This window comes from Topomyia yanbarensis, chromosome 3 (assembly GCF_030247195.1).
Source record: "Topomyia yanbarensis strain Yona2022 chromosome 3, ASM3024719v1, whole genome shotgun sequence".
Classification (NCBI taxonomy): Eukaryota; Metazoa; Arthropoda; class Insecta; order Diptera; family Culicidae; genus Topomyia; species Topomyia yanbarensis.
In genome coordinates, this window is record NC_080672.1 from 97864098 (window position 1) to 97878618 (window position 14521).

At 36.8% G+C, this 14521-nt stretch overlaps 1 protein-coding gene across 1 annotated transcript; it reads right to left on the bottom strand.

Annotated features, from left to right (window-relative positions):
• Positions 1–1144: 1144 nt before the first annotated feature.
• Positions 1145–13949, bottom strand: LOC131694081 (glucose-6-phosphate isomerase). The gene is made up of 5 exons (XM_058982457.1): positions 13784–13949; positions 13491–13714; positions 12500–13322; positions 12182–12427; positions 1145–1859 (listed from the first exon to the last, which is right to left on the bottom strand). Exons 2-5 carry the CDS (start codon positions 13616–13618, stop codon positions 1377–1379), a joined length of 1680 nt encoding a protein of 559 aa, XP_058838440.1. The 5' UTR covers positions 13619–13714; positions 13784–13949; the 3' UTR covers positions 1145–1376.
• Between the last annotated feature and the right edge of the window lie 572 nt (positions 13950–14521).

The following is a 14521-nucleotide window of genomic DNA, read 5'->3' on the forward strand; positions in this document are numbered from 1 at the left end:
AGAATTGATTACTCTAGAAATTGTACAGGAGGTATCGTTCTATCTCAACTAGAATTTGAAAATAATTTCGTAACATCGATACTTTCAGGACCACCTTAAAACCGCTTCAGCCAAAAGAAACGTTTTTCATGCACAGTATATGTTTCTAAAACGTCACATCTGTAAATTAGAAAATGGAAGCATAAACAATTGTTTCATGCTAATTTCGCTTCCTGGATCACTGTGCAATGGCGATAGTTTGAACCGTCCAAAAGCTATAAGAAAACAATTATATCTGATTGTCCGCGAAAAATTGTTAGTCTCGACCCAACAAACAGCGAAAGCTGAACAATAACTGTTCTAACCATTATCCAGCTAAGTGGTTGTTGGGGAGTACAGACTTGGATAAATTCCTGAACGTGAGTGCTGCTGCAGTACCCTTTATCGCTGATTGTTTAGCACAGTGGTTTTCAACCTTTTTCATTCCATGTACCCCTTTTCGAATATTGATCCCCACCATGTACTCCTATCTGAAAATTATTTATTATCATTACCCTGTCAGAAAAAATGATTTTCAATTGGATGAAAATCATAACCTGTTCCTGAACACTCTCAGTAAGCATCTCTATTCTTGACACACTGAAACAATATATAAAGACAAATATCCGACGGGAATGTTAGGATGACAAGTTAAAATTTACTCCGCATAATTCTCCCTACATAAGTCTAATTTGGGGTGAATTTACCCCCGGTTGAAAAACACTGGTTTAGCACGTATTCTTAACGCTTACTTGCATATTTCTATGATGAGGATTAATATGTATGTCTACAACATGATGATTGTTGATTCATGTTTTTCATATAAGTTGCAATGCATATTTGATATGAATATTCATATCCCCGTTTACCGCGCTATAGCGCACCAGTTACATTCGTTACGCCAGACGAAATAACAACAACACCAATCTGGATCCTTTTTAGTCATCGAATCTCTGTAGGTAACGCATTGAATTCAAAAAAGAACCATGCTACAAAAGATTAAAACAGCATGAATTTACATCGGATTTAAAAATCTTTTGTTGATCTCACGAAACAAAACGTTATAATTATTGATTGATATGGTAGCTGAGGGAGATGTGATATTTAATGAACTAAAACTTTGCCCTTTTTTGTAACTGGTTTCATAAACATTTGAGTTTTATTTAATTTCCAAAGCGTTATTTTTGTCTAAATTTCTATGCACAAAATTTAAACCATTCAGAAGTTGTAAGTGTGCTTTTACCATTTTGGAATTACCATTGCACCGACATTTATTTTGTGTTTTCTCACCGGCGTGCTGAGGAATATTGCAATGAACTGGATAGCATTACACATTATTTTTTCACCAAGGGACTAATTCATTCAACTTTCTCCCAGTTGATTTTGATAAAATTAATTAGCCCGTTAGTGGATGAGTCATGAGAGGTAGTTTTATTCGGATCTGCCAAATCCACCTCGATTGCCTTGGCTAGTGCTTTTCCCAGCTCGACACCCCACTGATCGAACGAATTCACGTCCCAGATAACGCCCTGGGTGAAGATCTTGTGTTCGTACATGGCAATCAGAGCACCCAATGTGAACGGAGTAACTTTTCTGACCAGTATCGAGTTCGTCGGTCGGTTTCCGGTGAACACCTTATGGGGTAGAAGTTTTTCCAGCTTTTCTCCAGACAAGCCAGCCTTCTCCAGCTCGGCACGGGCCTGCTCCTCGGTTTTGCCCGTCATGAGTGCTTCTGTCTGAGCGAGATAATTGGCCAGCAGTATTTTGTGCATGGCACCGTCCTCCACCGGGTTGTGGGTGATGACCGGAGCAATGAAATCGCATGGAATAAGACGTGTACCCTGTAAAATTGTGGAATCATTAGTGATGTGAAAGAATGGCGTAAGGGAATGGAAATGTATTTTTGGCAGGTAGAGCAAATTCGACCTTTTAACTACATCTTGTTACGAGCTACAAGCCAAAGAAACACGAGTCGATTGATGTAGCATGAATAATCAAAATTGTGCGCGAATTGTTAGGTATACCTCGCTGAACTATAAATCTACTTGAAATGTAAATTTGACATTTGCCCATTTCTCTCCTGCTTGTTCCGATGGCAATCACGATAGCGCACGTTGGATCTGAACGAAATGTAAATGTCTGACCTTCCACCTTCGTTCAGATTCGGACAAAGCAAAGTATACACACCCGAGTTAACATTTGATTAGTTTTATAGCTTCAGTTCATGCGAGACTACTGCGATATTCGAGGTATAATCCATCTGCTTGATTTGTCAAAAGGGGGTAAAGCTCTTAAATTTTTTACTTCAATATTGGCGCTGACCTTAATCACTTTGTGCGAGTATAACATTGGTCAGCAGTGGTCATAGCGCTCTTGGGGGTACAAGTAAGGAGCGTGTGAAAGTGTGATCCATTACCGAAATCTCATCTCTTTCCCCCCAGTGCCCATTTCAGACGATTGCGGCGATAATTACCTCGGTATCAAGGTTCACCACAGTAATGGAATTTAACCGAAACTCCACGGGACTAAGATATACCCTTCCCGACTATTGGTTTGCGTGCTATGCGAGAGGCAGTTGAGGAAGTTCAAACCGTTATATGCTAATTCGAAGTCGCTTTATCGTCTGACCATATATTTTAGGGAGTCATTGGCGATAATGAACTGTTTTAGTTAGCTGGGACTCTGTGGGCTATAATTTGAGCAGTTAGAAATTACTAGAAATTAATAGTCCAATTTTGGTACTGGATGGATATTATCTCGTTCGCTGGATAACGGGGGCAGATCCAAAAAGAAATTGGGGTAGGGGGTTTGAATGTAATGAAAATATATATTTTAGTGAATTTAGTAAAAATTAGTGGAAACTTTGGCTTGAATATAAAGATTTAGACATATAAAATATATATTGTGTTAACTCAACAATTTTTACAGAACGATATCCATTTAGAATTTCTCAACAAGTTGAATATTTCGGAGGGGTCCGGACCCTATGATCTTTCCCCTGGATCTGCCACTACCGGAGTGGTTTTGAGTTATTAAGCTTTCAAGCATGCTTAGCGCAATATTTATTAGGCTTACAGCACCGTGCGATTGAATGCATAGCGATTAAAATCATTGTGACCACAGACAACAGCCTTCCGTATTCGAACAAATAAGTCTATAATACTGATTGAGTACTTTACACCAGACGCCCCCTTATGTATTATTAATACGTCTGGTGTAAAGTACTCAAACTGAGTTATTTTGTTTTACGATTTTGAAGGCAAGGCAACAATGGATCTTTTGTGTAATGCTGAGATTTATTTATACATTCATTGTTTACGAAAAAAAAATTCATACACCTACGAGCGTTCCAAGAGAAGACGTCCAACCATTTCCACGTCGAACAGCGCCGTGGCGAACACGATAACACTTGGTCAAATTATGTGACACAAGAAATTCAATAAGATTGGTAAAGCTTCGACTTATAGTTACTCGATGAACAAAAAAAATATAAAAATGCTCGAGTTTCGGAAAATGGCTCGAAGAAAACCGAAACATTTCATATTTTACAGTAAAATTCGCTCATTTTTCTTCTAAATAATAGGGAGAAAAAAGATTTATTCGTTTTTTTGTGCTTCATCGACAGTCTACACACTGTACGTACATTTTCATTAAAAAAAATCAAGTCAATTCGTTAATCACTTTTTGAGTTATCGTGTTCGCCAATTTAACCCTTTCATACCCAGCTTTTTTTCTAGTGCATGTATGGTTTCAAAACTATTTTTCTTTGAAAACGATGGGATCAAGAAACACGAAAAGCCTATTTTCATAAAGATAGGTGCTTCCATGGCAGTGCAGGAAGCTGGTCAATTTTTACCTTCTAATGCTCAATACAATTCTCCTAGAATAATTGCAATAGTCCAATTACATGGAAAACGTAGCCAACGACAGTCTAAATTGATAAGTTTTATCAGTTTTCAATAATATTGCACCATAACGAAGATATATGAAAAAATGATTTTCCGTCGTCAACGTGAACTGTCCCTGGCAGCACTGCTCCATCGGAATCCAATTAGACTAACTGCTATAACTTCAGTTCTAGAGCTGTTAATATTCAAATTAAAGGCAATAATCACATTAATGAGCCTTACTTGTTTTTGTGAACGAATCTCGCCTCAATTTAATGTTATAGCTGTTTGAAAACGTTGTTGTCCACAAACAACTTGGGCATGAATGGGTTAAAAAAACGTGGTGTCGAGAAAAACGCTATTAAGAGGTGTCCCACATAAAACTTCATTTCGGATAAAAACCCAGTAGAAAATGACCCAATGGGTAATATCTTTTGAAAATTTGGGTAGAAGTAGTTTAGAGCGTATTGTGTACACTTTACAATTTACGCTGTCAGTTTTTCGATTTTTTTGTTTATAGATTGAAATCTGCATGTATTTCAACAAATACGCACCAGGAGTACATGGCTGTTTAAAACAAAAGAAGTTCAGCGTGGCTACCGAGATTGCGGGAGACTGCTCTAGAGGTTCAATACTATAATATAATAATAATACTATAATTCAACACTATACTACAATTAAGAGGAAGAAAAAGAAGTGGATTTTTTGCCCGCTACACCAGACGCCTCCCTTAATATTACATTCTACTTGAAAAAGAAAATATTTGTAGTCCTCACAAAATTTGCAAAATATTTCTATTCTGAGAAAACTATAACTAATTTATGTTCAAACCCTGCTTTCCTCTGAAGATGAGGGGCTATTCCTTCGAAACGTTGCACTAAGGAGAGTCATGTGACCGAAAACTACATCACCTTCAATTTAATTCAATTTTATACTGAGCGTTTGTATATACTATCATCAAGGAAATTCTTGGGTATTTCAAACTAGGTAATATGGTTGTTTGAAGACAAAAATTTTGAAAAGAGGCATCCCAGGTGCCTTTTTTAAAACTTTTCTTAACTCTACTGAATTTTGAATGAAACAAATGTTAAAATATGTCCTAATATGCATTTTAAATGATCAATGTGACTAAAAGTATATTTGTTATATTATATATTTGTTTGCGGAAAAAACGACTAATTTCAAGTATATTCGTGTCTCAAAAGCAGTTTAGGGACACTTCAATGGCCTGGCCACTGGCTGTTCGATGAATTTAAATATTTATTCTGGTAGTTTGAACCATTCCTTTGTTATGGTATGTGTATAGGACTCATAAACCCATGTCTCCAGAACGAGAATTCCGAACGAAATAATTCGCAAGTGATAAAGGTGGGTGGAAAGAGACTGCATTCGACTGAATGTACGACTTTTGTGTCATCGACAATAATATAATTGTCAACATAGCCTAGACCCTTGACACTCTTTTCTATACACTTCAATGCAAATGAATACTATTTACAGGTGTTGCAATGCATGAATCTCATTTTCTCCGTCGCTCTCAGTTTAAGTGGCATGGAAGCACATGTGACCTTATCTCAGTTTACTATTTTTCAAAAATCTGTGATCAAAAAGACATCTTTTAATTCCAAAACAAATTCCTGATTTCAAGATTTCCTGATGACTAATTATTTTTTATGTTATTTATTTCGATTATAGAGGTTTTAACCTTAAGGTCATTCGCCTCTTCGGGTTAGAAAAATCTTATACGACAAATCTCTAAACCCTATGTGCGGGGGTTGGGATTCGAACCCAGTTTAGCTGCGTATAAGACAATCGATTTACCATCTACGCTATGCCCGTCCCCTGATGATGACTAATTAATGCCCATCAATAAAGTAGAAACACCATCAGATAATCTTAAAAACGACGTCAAGAAAAGAAGAGTGAAAACCTGCAAAGAATAATGGGATTTTCATAAGAATTTCTGAATATTCTGTAACAATGTTTCTGGAATTCGTACAATTCGTTTCTTTAAATTTCGTCATTTTTTCCAGTTCGTTCATTTCATTGATTATATTTGTTTTGTTTATTTTTTCATTTTAAATATTTGACTAATTTTAAATATATGATCATTTCATTTTATTGATTTTTTTTCATTCTTTTTATTCATTTTGTTCATTTGAGCTAATTTTATATATTGTATTCATTTGATGAATTTATTATCTTATGCATCTTATTCGTATTATTCATTTAACTTATTTTCTTCACTTTTTTCATGTTATGCAATTTTATCTTTTTCCGGTTCACACATTTAATTCATTTCAATAATCTGGCTAATTTTGTTCAGTCATTCATTTTATTCATTTCATCCAGAACATTCATATTAGACACATTAAGCTTATTTTATTTATTCTATTACTTTTTGATATCGTTGATTTTTCATTTTAATCATGTTATTGTTTAAAAATAAACAAAATGAAAAAAATGATAAATTAAAAAGAAAGAAACTTTTATATTCATTTCTTCATTCTTTTCATTTTGTTTATTTTATTCATTCTATTCGTTTTTAGTGATTTTATTAACCCGTTGCTTCCCTGCTGTTTATGTTTTCAACAGCTATAGCTTTGGGGTTAGACAAGATTTCCTCACAAAAACAAGTAAAACTAATAATTGTGACTTATCGTTTATTTGAGCGCGAATAGTTTCAAGAAATATCCGCAGAACTGACGGTATTGCAATTGTTCTGATTGGATTCCACTGGAGCAGTGCTCCCAGAGACATTTTCAGTCATTGGTGAAAAATTATATTTTGATATATCTTCGTTGTCTTCAAATATTTTTGAAAATTGATAAAACTTATCACTTTAGACTGCTTTCGGCATACTTTTCTGCCCAATTGAACTATTGAAAACTTTGCAGGAGGTGTATATTAATGATTGGTATGTAAAAATTGAGCAGCTTCTAACACTGCTAGAGAAGCACCTATCTTGATCAAAACAGGATTTTCGTGTTTCTTTACTCCAACACTTTAAACAAAAATGGTTTTGGGATCCTATAATTCATTTTTTTTTGGTTTTTTTCATATTATTTATTTCATATATTTTAATCATATTACTAAATTGTTAATTTTTTCCCAGTTCATATACTTTATTCGTTTTATTGAGTTCTTTTTATTATTGGATGAAAGTTTGTTAGCTTGAAACAATTTAATTTACTCTCTTAATTTTATAACTTTTTTTAAAATATTGTCTACTTTTCATTTGAGATTACTTGATTTATGTATTTTATTCATTTGATTTATACAGTGAAGACCCGATTTTATCAGCACCCGATTTTATCAGCCCCCGATTTTAGCTACCCTCGATTTTATCAGCATAAGAAAATTGATAGTTGGTAGTTTGATGGGCTCTGGCAGACGAGCCAAGTTGAATTCGAGTAAATCTTTTCTTGAGCTTATTTTTCTTATCTTAGATATCCGAAACATGCAAAAAAAAAATTCATTTTTTTTAAATTTTGCGCTGTCGATCCCCTTAAGGGAAATTTAAGCTGAATAATCAGGAAAGGACTAAAGAAGAAAATTGATAGTTGGTAGTTTGATGGGCTCTAGCAGACGAACCAAGCTGAATTCGAGTAAATCTTTTCTTGAGCTCATTTTTCTTATCTTAGATATCCGAAACATGCAAAACAATTTTTTTCATTTTTTTTAAATTGTGCGCTGTCGACCCCCTTAAGGGAAATTTAAGTTAAATAATCAGGAAAGGACTAAAGAAGAATATTTTAAGATTTTCGGTTTCCTGAAAAGAAAGAAAAATATATGTCCCGATTTTATCAATGTCCCCGTTTTATCAGCCTAAAATTCACTAAGGGGCTGTTAAAAACGGGTCTTCACTGTATTAATTAATCTACCTATTTTATGAAGAGCTTTTTGTTTTTTTGCTTCATAATTATTTTAATTTTATTTGTTTTATGTGTACTAGACTGCCAATAATGCATGTACACAGCGCCACCTAGTGGTAAAAATGCGACCTAGGAGTTTTTCCCTAGTAAATTGTCGAAAAATCCCATATAAATTTCAGGCACGTTGGTCCGGTAGCTAGACTTGTCCGATTTGCTTCAAATTTGGAGCAAGTACTCCTAGTGGGACCGAAAATCGACTCAGGGGTGGGCCGATAGGGGTAATTTTTTCATGACACTCTAATGTGTAATAATACTTTTACTAGGATGTTTTAATGAAAAATTAAGCTGGAACTAATGTTAATTAATATAGTACTAATACACGTGCCAACGTTGAAATATAGCCATTTTCGCTCAAAGGAGTGCCTTAGACCCATTTGTACTTTTAGGAATTGATATGAGCTTAAAGTCTGCTCCACTTAGAAATATTAAACACCCATTGAACAGATGTTTCTCGGGACAGATGTGTCGTACAAAATATATAATTCAGTCAAAATGAAGCCATTTTGTTGTACTTTCATAAAAGATGCTAAATTACTATAACGGTGCACGGACTTTTTTTTCGGAATTCCGGCTTTTTTCTGCGGCACACTGGACTGATCACTCCATCAGCAGCCATCGCCAACATCAAGCCATCGGTGCAGCGTCCTGAGTCGTCTTTCCAGTTCCGTTTGATTATTATCCTCTACTTTTCGATTGGGCGGATTTACGAGCAGTTCGGTAGATCATTGTCAACGAAATCTACCTTAATATCGCGGTTCCACTGTAGCACCTCCGAGCTGTAGTTGCAACTTATCTCATCTGTTCTAAACTTGGATGGACCTTTAAGAGCCTTAATCAATGGTAGTTTCTCCAGGCGCTCATCACTTGCCAGATCATCAATTTTCAGACGAATTTGCACAATCACTTGCCAGATCTTCAATTTTTAGACGAATTTATCGGCGAAAACAAACGTTACAGTTCGTTGACTCTGAAATCATTGTCGTAGATCAAGTAAAGTTGACTCAAAAGTTAATTGGACAGCTCAAATCTATCTCAGAATCAAGAAAGCTTGCATGGCCTTCGGCCAATGTAGACGGTCTTTCGGCAAATCTTGGGGACTCAAACCCAAGTACATTCAGTGGATCTACACAACAATTGTTAGACAAATACTGGCATACGAGTGCCCTGTTTGGTGGCAGAAGGGAGAAGTTATGACAATCTAATCAAAGTTAAACTATCTTCAGAGGATGGTCTTGATGGCGATGACTGGTTCGTTCTCGACATCACCTTCTGCTGCTCTAGAGGCACTCTTGAACACAAAACTACTGTTTGTGTTTCTGAAACAAGAACGGTATACTAAAAGTTACTGGGCTCTGGAACAGTATCCCAATGGATTGTGCAACTAGCCACACAGGACTGTGGCCCCAAGTGGTTACTTGGGATGAATCTACACTTGTTCCCAGTGACCTTACACTCACTCTTTTAAAACTTTCAATGTGAGAATTTCCCCTTGCGAGGATTGGCTTTCTGGCGGGATGGAGCGACATTTTGAAGAATATGTAGTGTGTTATACTGACGGTTTTTTTTTTGTTGGAGGGCCGAACCGGTGCTGGAGTCCATTGTCGTGAAATGAGATTAAACCAGTCTCGTTCGCTTGGTGGATACTGTACCGTATTCCAAGCAGAAATCTTCGCGATTCTGTGTGGCCTACGATCGGCAATTCAACAGGGAAATTGCGGTAAAAGAGACATTTTTGCTCTGTTTTTGTTCGACAGATTGGAGGTCAAAATTAGTAATCGTATATCGAATTCAATTCGAAGAACTTAGCATTACAAATACTATCTACCTTCTGTGAGTAGATTCCGGTATTACTGGAAATGAATGGGTGAACGAATTGGCTAGATCGGGCGCTGCGACTGACTTCTTTGGTCCAGAATCACTTTTACCACTTTCGACCGGTTCGTTAAAGCGCAAAATTCGCTCTTGGGCTGCATCCGAACATGCCAACCATTGGCGTAGCTTGCAAACTTGCGTTCAAACAAAGACTTTTCTGACGGATGTAAGTCCGAAAATGTCAAAGAATTTGCTGCATTTTTCCAAGCACAATTGCATTCTAGTCAGGGCACTGACTGGACATTGTAAACTCAATTATCACATGGCTAGTATTCAGCGTGCTGAGTATTATTCGTGTAATCTTTGTGAATCCTATTACGGAACTTCATATAATTTAATATGTAACTGCCCTGCAAAAATGCAATTACGCGTCCGGATTTTTGGTGCTCCGTACATAGATGAAACTCAAGGATATGTTATTGGTCCTAACCCAGTGTGCTAAAGAGCTTTATTTTAAGTCGTATTTGAATGACAATATCTCTTCGGGGGAATTATCGTTCTGTTATCTCAATATCCCCTCGAGGGTGTTGATATATCCGCTCATTGTTTAAATGAAAATTCCAAATCCCTCCTGGGGTTGGAAGTTTTATTCCTGCTATTGTAGCACCTGCAGATCGTGCAGCATTCTTCCGGGGGTGCGGAATGCTATGTTTTAATTGTTCTGTGTCGTTATTTTCCTTACCCCTAAACTTACCACTTCCCCAATCGTTCCCATCAGTACAATGATGAATAAGCAAATCATGGCAATACACAAATCGTCGATCCGATGAGCCAGCCGCTACTGATTCCTGATTCTTTCAAAAAATGTCGCATATCCAGTTGAATTTACAATGACGCAGCATTATCACAGAATTATCACACAAATTGACTATCCCTTATTTGGTATTACCATAAGTGAACGACAAAAGCGTGGTCCATAGAAATAACTTCTTTCATTTGTATTATATTTTATTACAGTATTTGCGAGAAACTAAAACATGAAAATATAATATAAGAAAATGGATCACCTGATGCGGCATCTTGAGGTTTAAACAAAAAATCTGTAATTTATATTCAATGTTTTTTTTCATTTTATCGTCACAAAAAAAACTACAATTGAAACAAAACAAATATTTAGGCAGCATTATGGTTAATGGGTTTTTCGCGAATAACTTAATATACCCAAGCAAACGAAAGCCCATAATATCCACAGGCTTATGGTACAAATTCATCGTCACTGCATAGCATTCTGACACTGTTTAAAATGGAATCAATCCATCACAACACCATCACCATGGTCCGGTAGATTCAACATAAAAACCATATTTTGGTGTATTTATGGGTTTTAAGACCATTTTTTGATGTTTTGTTGGTTGCGAAATTGGGCACTGCATTGCATGGTGTCTGTGCCTATGATAATTATCGGGCATCTCGGTACTCTGAATTATATATGAGCATTCATATTCTCAATAAAGTTGTTAGCATTAGCATACTTAATAACTTTTCTTTCTTATAATTATCACCAAAATTGTTCCATTGTGCTGTTAAGCTTTTTTTTGAAGGCATTAAACCTTCAACCATCATTTTGAAATTATGTGAGCAAAGATTCACCGTAAAAACTGTTTTAAACATTTATTTCACTTCAGATCACTTTAAAAGTGCATAGCTTAAGAACGAGACACACAAAATCTTATGCCATTCAATTCAGCACTTAAATTTACACCATAAATAGACACAAAAACCTTCAAAAGATCATAAAAAGAGATCCTAACGTACTAGAAATAAACGAAAAACGAATTTTTTTCATCATTTTCCTTCTACTTTCTGAAAAAACATGCGGTCCTAACATTCAAGTTATTTAGGGTTATTTTGTCGAACAGTGCTATCCTATAGAATCGGCTACAAAGTCTATAGAAAAAGCTCTTGATAAAAATAATAGAGTTTCTATCTTGGATAAGATTGGGAGGAACTTCGATGTATCCCATTTTCTCTCAAGCATTTTCGATTATTAGCAAGGAGGGTAAACACTATTCTCATTGGAACAAAATGGGAAGGACGGCAAACTTTTTTTGGTATATCAGGCTCTACTATTCTTCTTAGAGTCCATAGCAACTGTGCAAAAGTTGGCAGCGATCGGTTTGTCCACGAGCTTTCCACAATTTTAAAACTTTATCTGGTAATTAATAAGGAAAATCGTGTCCCGTAAAAAACCCAAAAATTCACCACTTTAACCAATGGATGAGAACACAATATTTGTTGCAAGACAATTGTCTAACAATTTCGTCGAATAATGCAAGTTTGCCAAAATTCATTGAGTTTGGAAGACACACTAAAAATGTTTTTTTTTTAATTTTGAGGGTACGAAGAACAAACCGTATTTGCAAATTTTATGCGAATGATAAGAACCAGAAAAGGATACGCCCAGCGGAGCGGGTTTTCAAAAGTTTAATCACTCGATTCTGCCCCCTATAATTAACAAAAAAATATTACCTGGTGAATCAGCTGATAAAATGCATGCTGCCCGTTAGTTCCCGGTTCGCCCCACACGATTGGGCCGGTGTTGAAATCAACTCGTTCGCCACGCTTTGTGACTCCCTTGCCGTTGCTTTCCATGTCGCCCTGCTGGAAATAGGCGGCAAAACGGTGCATATACTGGTCGTACGGCAGTAGAGCCTGCGTCTCTGCTCCATAGAAATTTGAGTACCAGATGCCCATCAGAGCCAGAATAACCGGGGCCTAATAGTAATGGATAATAAAAATTGCTCACTTATCATTTCCCTATAAATCTTACAACTAACGAGAACATACATTTTCATTCAACGGAGCGGTCATGAAGTGCTTATCCATATAATGAGCACCTTCCAGCAGTTTTTCAAAGTTATCGAAACCGATGGATAACGAAATCGATAGACCAATTGCGGACCACAGCGAGTAACGTCCTCCTACCCAGTCCCAGAATTCGAACATGTTTTTCGTATCAATGCCGAACGCAGACACCTTTTCTTTGTTTGTTGACAATGCAACAAAGTGTTTAGCCACATGTTCCTTCTCTCCGCATCGTTCCAGGAACCAATTCTTGGCAGCAGTGGCATTGGTAATGGTTTCCTGCGTTGTAAAAGTTTTCGAAGCAATGATAAAGAGTGTCGTTTCCGGATCAAGATTCTTCAACGTCTCCGCAATATGAGTACCGTCAACGTTGGACACAAAGTGTGAACGAATTCCGGTGTTGTATGCCTTCAGAGCCTCGGACACCATCAATGGGCCAAGATCGGAACCACCAATGCCGATGTTTACAACATCGCTAATCTTTTTATTGGTATAACCACGCCAAACACCATTCAATACCTGATTGGTAAATTCTTTCATGTGGTTCAATACGGCATTCACTTCGGGCATGACGTCCTTACCATCAACCAGGATGGGGTTATTCGAACGATTTCTGAGTGCAACATGTAATACAGCACGGTTTTCCGTGATATTTATACGTTCCCCGCTGAACATATCATTGCGGGTCTTGACCACATCACGTGACTCGGCCAGTTCGAGTAGCATGTTCCAGACTTCTTCGGTGACGCGGTTCTTCGAGTAATCCAGTAAAATATCACCATCAGCCGGAGTTGAAAGCTTTAAGCTGAAATCAATCGCCAAACAAGTCTATTTTTAGCACACGCCGCCAGGTTCATTTACTTTCACTTCAAAATCGTGTGAGGGTCAAATGTAACAACTCACTTACCAGCGACAGCATATATCTATCGCTGACCGAATGCAATTTAACGTAACACTGTACAAACTAGCTTACCTGAACTTATCGAAGCGAATGTCATCCTCTTGAAACAGATCCTTGATATTAATCGAAGCACCATGTTCCTTATAATAGGCCTTGATTTGCTGATAGTTAGAATCCTGAGACAATAGCACCTTAGCCATTCTAAAGCAATCTGTTGTAACACCACCCAAGAATACAGGGACTAGCACAGTAATTGAATCTAAGCACAGAAATCACCAACAACGAACACAGATAATCTACTGGAACGTACGGAACAAGCGGAGAATAATTCGTGTGAACTCTCGAAGCGTTAACCAACCACTGACCGGCCAGTGAAGGGATATCGTTCCGAGTTGGGGTCCAGACTGGACTTGGCACCGTTATAGAGGTAGAAAAAAACTACCGAAATGTCCAGCGGCGATAAAAGGAAACACCTCCGAGCACGGCAATTTTTGCTTGGTTAGTACCAGTAGTGTTCCTCAATGTCAAATGAATATCACACGTAGCCGCTCTCGTGAGAAGAGAGCGTCCGAGTTGTATGTACATGGATCGAGCGCGAATAACGCGATAGACAGAACGCGATGGAAGCATTTTAGCGGTATATGGGTAGGTGTGTTGATAAGAAGACGCGTGGAGCATGAGTGCGCAAAATCAAACTTGTTAATGATGAAATATTTGTTATTATTCCGATATTGTTAAATGCATGGGTTTTCAAATTTGTTAAAAGGAACGTAGTTATTTGAACTGTACTGAGTTGGTTCTTTATTTTTTGTGTAATCTGATAATATATATTAACACTATTAATCTTCTCAAACTCGTGAATTTTTGTTATTCAATAGAAAAAAATCGTAAAACTTTACCTCTTGCTGCATACAAAAGGAGCATCCCAATTCACATAAATTTACATTCAATTACATGTAAAAATGTTAATTGTAGATTTGCTTTTCTCTAGGTCATTCAGGCTGACTTTTACATCAAAAGAGTCACAATATTTAAGATTACATATTAGAATATGTAAAATCATATTATCGGACAGTAAAAATTTGTAAAGCCGAACACTTCTT

Bases quoted from the DNA above. Each gene is read 5' to 3' on its own strand.
- LOC131694081 (XM_058982457.1), bottom strand. From the start codon at position 13,618: ATGGCTAAGGTGCTATTGTCTCAGGATTCTAACTATCAGCAAATCAAG. The intron at 13,323-13,490 runs GTAAGCTAGTTT...GATTGATTTCAG, and splicing joins ATTCGCTTCGATAAGTTCAG to CTTAAAGCTTTCAACTCCGG. The intron at 1,860-12,181 runs GTAATATTTTTT...ACAATTTTACAG, and splicing joins TTTATCAGCTGATTCACCAG to GGTACACGTCTTATTCCATG.